Genomic DNA, 6,603 nt, shown 5'->3' on the forward strand with positions numbered 1-6,603 from the left:
ATTATGTTATCAGTAGACTACAGATTTTATACATTTATCATACAAGCTGATGTAATAAATACATATGCATATACATAAGTACATATAAATACGTAATTAAACATAAATACAAAAATACATAACGAAAAAGTATGTGTACTTATGCAAAAAGGAAATAACAATATTATTACATTAATCGCAGAATATTTTAACATACATTACGTATATTTTGTGTTCAATTTCTTACATATAGTTATTACAATTATCATTCAATTTAAACAGTTTTATATATTTTCAACTTAGACGAATTTATTTGAGACTGCGTCAAAATAATATTTCTCTAATTTCAGTTTTTAAACGTTTAAACGTTGCAGCGACCAGCTAAAGATTATCTATTAATTTTAATAATAGTTTCAAAGGCTATAAAAATAGAATTTAAACAGTTATTAAATCTATTATCAAACATTTATGACATAGTATGATCATGTACTGCGGTTAAGAATCACTGTGGTAGAAAGTGCAGGCCCAGAACAGGTCAAGAGAAGCGTCGTCATTGTTAGGGTTATATGTCATATATTATGGTCGCAGCATATACCCAGATTTAATTATAGATTTATAAATATAATTAATATAATACCACTAAACATTTTGTACTTTATTTTGCATTAAAACTACATATAGCTTTCCATTACTGAAAACCAATCAACAAATAATCTAACATAATCGTTTAAATTAATTTATTTAAAAAATGAGTTTAGTCTTTCCTGACCGAAATCGAACATTACAGATCGCTTTATTAGTGTTCGTAAACAACAATCCGTATCTCGCTTAAACGGAAATGAGAGATTATTCAGGAAGTGATGACTTCTTCCTTCTTCCACTCCACTGCTATTTCATATAGAATTGTCTTTTAACCTTTCTCTCTGGTCACGCCATTCATTGATATAAAATATCAAAATTAACATTTGATTGAAAACGGTATAATGGAAATTTCAGTTCGATAACGGAATAGAAAAATTTGGTTACGATCACAATTATACAAAAATAATTGAAAAATTCTGATTAATCGAAAACACGTTCAAATAACTTTGTAATCGTTTCTAGAAAATTTCAGTGCTAGAAAAGTTCACTGTCCGTCGCCTGGAGACACGTTAAAAGAGTTATCTTCCTACCAGGAAATGTGTAGCGATACCATAAGACCACCCACGCGTTTAAAATTGTTTAATCAGTAGACAAAAAATTCTATTTCATTTTACAAGCACAGAAACTGTACTTATATTTGTATAAAAGTATAAACGTTGTACTATGCGTACTATTTCGTGCTAATGCTCGTGATAATGTTATTAGTAGACTGCGGATTTTTATGCAAAATAAAATCTTTGCTAACGTGCCTACCAAAAATAGAACCTAAATAGGAATTTATTTTACTCTGTAAATATTATAATACAAACTTTACTTTCAATCTTTTTTATATTCTTGCATACTGTTTGTACATTTTGTAGCTTCATGCACATTCAAATTTCCTATAAATACATAAAGGTCCGCAGTCTAGTTATTAGGTAACATCAAATATACACGACTTTCTTTTAATTATATTAATATCAGCGAATAAATAATTCCTATTACTGGAATTCACAGAAGGTAATCATATATAACATCACAATGTTGTTTCTTAAATTATGTTCTATTGCTACGTATTTATTGAGTGTAAGACAAATACCCATAAGGACTACAATTACTAATTTTATCTATGTTCGACGATGAACAGTATTACAGTACAAATACCGTAAAATATAATTAAAAGAGCTATACATTCAATGTTAAAGAAATTTACATTTTATATTTGACTAATTCTTAGTACACGTTGTACACTTAGTACAATTCTTAGGTTGTCCAGAAAGTTCGTGCCAATTTCTAAGAAACATTCAAAAACACGTTTGAATTGTAATATATATTTATTGAATTACATAGGTGCCATTTTGTTCCACAACCCTTCCACCTTTTAAGGGATGTATGCATGTTATTTGTTTTCAACCACTTCGATATATTCAGACCTGTACCATCTACCAAAAATCGACATGGACTTTCCGGACAACCCAATAAATCGTCGATCTACGTCATATCCGTTTTGGAGAAAAATACATCTTTTCGTTAAAACTGCGAGAAATTGTAATTCGTAGAATTATATTAACAAATTAGATACTTTTCGTTTCCCTGTCGAGAAACGATGAGAAATGTGCACGTAAATCTTGAAGATTTACGAAAACGTCGTTCTTAGAAACGTTTTGGTCATCTATGGCGTCGCCATCGCGATTAATGAGAATGCCATTCCAATTGGCGGCTTTCGCCCCAATATAATCGTACCTGATGGAGTCGCCTATATGTATCGCCTCCTGGGGACTGATATCGATACTGTGCCGTTCCTTTGTTAACCTGAGGGCTTCTTCGAATATCGAAGTGTCAGGTTTCTCTACACCGAAATCGTAGGACGTTAAAACGAATGAAAAGTAAAATCGTATGTTGGTGTCCAAAAGTATCGCTTCCAATCTCTCATCGAAATTCGATATCACCCCTAAGATCACTCCCTTTTTCTGCAGATATTCCAGTAACTCGATCGTGCCAGGATACTTGTGCCAGCACATATTCGTGCCATAGCACTTTATCAAACTGTTAGCAACCTAAGGGTCATAACGATAAACAGGGTCATCGATAGTAAGCACGAGTTTGATCAAATGGAGCTAATTCGATGTTTCTCCATTGTCTTTTTCTAACCCAGTTTCGCGTTATTTATTCACGTGAAAATCTGTACGTTCCATAACGGTCTGTGTTAAAGTTACAAAATTTTCATATCGTTATACAGAAAATTGAAATGGTTAATTTAAATCGAATTAGTGCTCGTGTGATTTATATTTAATCAAAGAACAATCAAGTGAAGTTTTGTTAAAATCCTCCATTAAATAAATTCACGGAACAACTGAATGAGAACTTTTTTAATTTATGAATAATAATGAAAGATAATAATAATAATTGTGGCACAGATTTAAGACCACGGAGATATTTTCGTCTACAGGATCGGCTTTGTAAATAAACAATGCATCGCATTGGAGGTGTCTCTTGTTGGAGGCAAGTGAAAAAGATAAATTGTCGAAGTTAACAAAGAAACTACGATTATTATATCCAAATGGCGTTTTAAAATAAATTAGTTTCACTTATGTTATCGATTGTTAAGCCGATTTACTACTTAAAAATCAAAGAGAGTAAATTTGTTTAAAGGCTATGGTTACGCGTCGTTGTAATTTGTGCAATAATATTATAAATGGAACATATTGTTGCACAACTGCTTGTTGTGTAACGCAAAAACAAAGAGATGCACTAAAATTGGAAGTTGCATCGTGGCGATGGTACCTATAGTGCCGACCCTGCTCATGAATACAGTCACGAATCTTTTCAACAGTATACGATTTTGCTGTTTTAAAAAGTTCGTGATTAGCGGGTGATTATCACATTTCAGATTCGTATATTTTCTCAGTCCTTCGGTTGATCGAATACCATAACAAGATATGTATTAAATATTTTGGAGAAGTGGAAATTTCCTAAACTATCACCTTATCCAAAGTAGCTTCCGGAAGATAACTATGTTGATCTTTGAAAACATTGTGAACAATCTGCCGCCACCAATTTTCCCATCCGATGCCTGTGTGTTTCCCATACACAGGATGCTCTTTGCTAAGCCTACGAAAGCTATGTTTAAAGCTTCGCGCCACTTTGCGAGGATCGACTGACAGCCCATGCTGCGTTCCGATTGCGACGTAATGCTCTTCCAGTTTTGTCATGAGCAACGTACCAGTGACATCGAACGTTACCAGGCGCGGTCGAACCAACTTAATCATTCTTAAATCTTGCCTATGGAACAAAACACCGTGTATCTATAAGAAACATCGCTTTTACGACACCATATACTAAAAAAAAAAAAACAATCACGACCGCTCCTCGCGTGAGGTGCAGTGAGGTGCAGTGAGGTGCAGTACTGCGCAATACCACCAGAGGCTGAGTAGTTCACTGAAAACTAGAGTCGCTTCACGTTTAGTGGATTTAGAGACTCTCCAATAAGACTCACGAAATAACATTGTTTGATTCTGATTGGTCGTTGCTATTCTTTAGCAACTAGTAAATACAAGGTGTCCCAAAAATGTTGTAACACCTTGAAAGAAGTGTTATGTCAGGAACTTTTTTCTTAGCGAAAATGCCTTATTGAAAACACTGACCAATCAGAGCGCGCGGATACCGTTGGAGCGGCCGCGGTAGCGAAGGCTATGTACTAAGCGGTTGCGCTTGTACGCGACAAGCGACTCGACGCGACGTACATCAAAGGAGATTGGACGCGACCCCTTAGCTCGTAGCCTTCGCTACCACACCCGCTCCAACGGTATACGCGCGCTGTGAATGGTCAGTGTTTTCCGTTAATATCTCCTCAACGAAGCCTCGGACAACATTTTTGTTAAGGAAAAAGTTGTTTCAAATCACCTCCCGAACCACCCCTTTCAAGGTGTTACAACATTTTTGGGACACCCTGTATTTCTACAGTCTCTTCTAAAAATTAAGTAACGTAAATGACGAAATGACTAAATGACGGATAGAACCAACAACAAAACTTCTGTCTGACGGAATTCAACCTTAAAAAAGTAAGATATTAGTAAGTATAAAATAAATCAGCGATCCTGGTACATTTATTTTGAAATATATTTTTTTCTAGATATATGTAGGATATGGGAACTGGATTTGAAAGTGACAGGTTTTGATTAATAACCTCGGATTGTCATTTAAAATGTATCTTTCCTAAGTGTACTAGTCAAAACAAAACTCAAATACAGAAAGTATTAATAATGATATATTTTCAATAATAAAATTCTTAATTAATATAATACAATTATATTAATACAATTACAGTTACAATTAGTTTTTCAAATAGTCGTTGTGCAAACAAGTACGCGGCTACTTCGAGATGACAACCGAATTGACAAACAAATTGCCGCATAACAGGGGCACCTCTGCGCCTACGAGATGACATCTAAACCGACAAACCGGCTAGCATCGGTTGCCGCATAACAGGGGCACCTCTGCGCCTAACGAGATGACAATCGAACCATCCAGCAGAGTACTACTGGTTGCTGCATACTGGGGACATCCGTGCATAAAAATAAAAGAAATGCGTGCAAATACATAGACATAAGTGAAAAGATGTACAAATAGTTCTAAGTCAGCAGTATTAAAATAACTTGTAATTATATAGTAACTTTAATAAACAATCAAACAAATAAACGTGTCAGATTTTATTCGTGCCACTCTTCCCATATCATGTTCTCCTGTTATGCTCAAAGTTCAACAATGTTGCAAATGTCGAAAACGTTCCGCTCAAAGTTGCAACAAAGTTGCAAATACAGAAAACGATCCGCTCAAAATTGCAACAATGTTGCAAAAAAGTAAAAAAAACGCCCCGCTAAAAATGCAACAATGTTGCAATGCTCAAAAGTGCAACAAAGTGGCAACTCAGATGTTCGGAGAAAAGGAGATTTTTCAGATTTTGTCACATTTTGCCGAACTTCTGAGTTACCACTTTGTTGTACTTTTGAGCGTTGCAACTTTGTTGAATTTTAGCGGCTCAAAATTGCAACAAGGTTGCAAAGGTCGAAAACGCTCCGCTCAAAATTGCAACAAAGTTGCAAATGTCGAAAACGCCCCGTTAAAAATGCAACAATGTTGCAAAGGTAGAAAACGCCCCGCCCAAAGAATGCAACAATGTTGCAACGCTCAAAAGTACAACAAAGTGGCAACTCAGATGTTCGGAGAAAAGGCGATTTTTCAGGTTTTGTCACATTTTGCCGAACTTCTGAGTTGCCACTTTGTTGAACTTTTGAGCGTTGCAACTTTGTTGAATTTTTCGCGGCTCAAAATTGCAACAATGTTGCAAATTTCGAAAACGTTTCGCTCAAATTTGCAACAAAGTTGCAACGTTCAGAAGGGCAACAAAGTGGCAACTCAGAATTGCCGAAAAATGTGATACTATTCGAAAAAGTGACCCGACTTAGCAACATTGTTGAAGTTTTGAGCGGAGCCATTTGCGACATTGTTAAACCAGGAAACATCACAGATATAATGCGAAATTATAGGGAAATATTACAGAAATGGGGGGAAATTATAGAAAAATGTACCAGGAAGTAAAGGGAGGAAATGGAGGAATATTAAAGGGGAAATGTGTAAGGAAATGAAGGGAAATTATAGGGTAATGTACCAGGAAATGGAGGGGAAGTAAAGGAAAATTCGTAAGGAAATGAAGAGAATTTATAGGGAAATGTAGCAGGAAATGTCACAGAAATGAAGGGAAATTAAAGAAAAATGTGCAAGGAAATGAAGGGAAATTAAAGGGAAGTGTGTCAGGAGTCTGATATACGGCAACCTACGCTGGTCGGTTCGTTGGTTCGGCCGGCAGGTGCAAAATAGTTCTTTCTGTTGCCGCTAGATCGCGAATGGGTAATTATTAGTGGCGCCATCGATGGGAAAATATCTAAGTCGGTAGTGATAGTTCTCACTATTGCTATTTCAGTAGATGGCGTCAATGGTATAGGG

The 6,603-nt window shown here is 35.5% G+C and overlaps 1 protein-coding gene and 1 long non-coding RNA gene across 2 annotated transcripts; one reads left to right on the plus strand and one right to left on the minus strand.

The window, feature by feature from the left end:
• Positions 1-1,856: 1,856 nt before the first annotated feature.
• Positions 1,857-4,614, minus strand: LOC128895063 (rhythmically expressed gene 2 protein-like). The gene is made up of 2 exons (XM_054157299.1): positions 3,585-4,614; positions 1,857-2,657 (listed from the first exon to the last, which is right to left on the minus strand). The coding sequence occupies exons 1-2, from the start codon at positions 3,867-3,869 to the stop codon at positions 2,175-2,177; spliced, it is 768 nt and encodes a 255-aa protein (XP_054013274.1). The 5' UTR covers positions 3,870-4,614; the 3' UTR covers positions 1,857-2,174.
• On the plus strand, positions 4,615-5,376 carry LOC128895069 (uncharacterized). Its single transcript, XR_008461686.1, has 3 exons — positions 4,615-4,661; positions 4,733-4,853; positions 4,927-5,376. It is a non-coding gene; the product is annotated as an uncharacterized LOC128895069 (long non-coding RNA).
• Positions 5,377-6,603: the final 1,227 nt, after the last annotated feature.

This window comes from Hylaeus anthracinus, unplaced genomic scaffold, assembly GCF_026225885.1.
Source record: "Hylaeus anthracinus isolate JK02 unplaced genomic scaffold, UHH_iyHylAnth1.0_haploid 4, whole genome shotgun sequence".
Taxonomy (NCBI): Eukaryota; Metazoa; Arthropoda; class Insecta; order Hymenoptera; family Colletidae; genus Hylaeus; species Hylaeus anthracinus.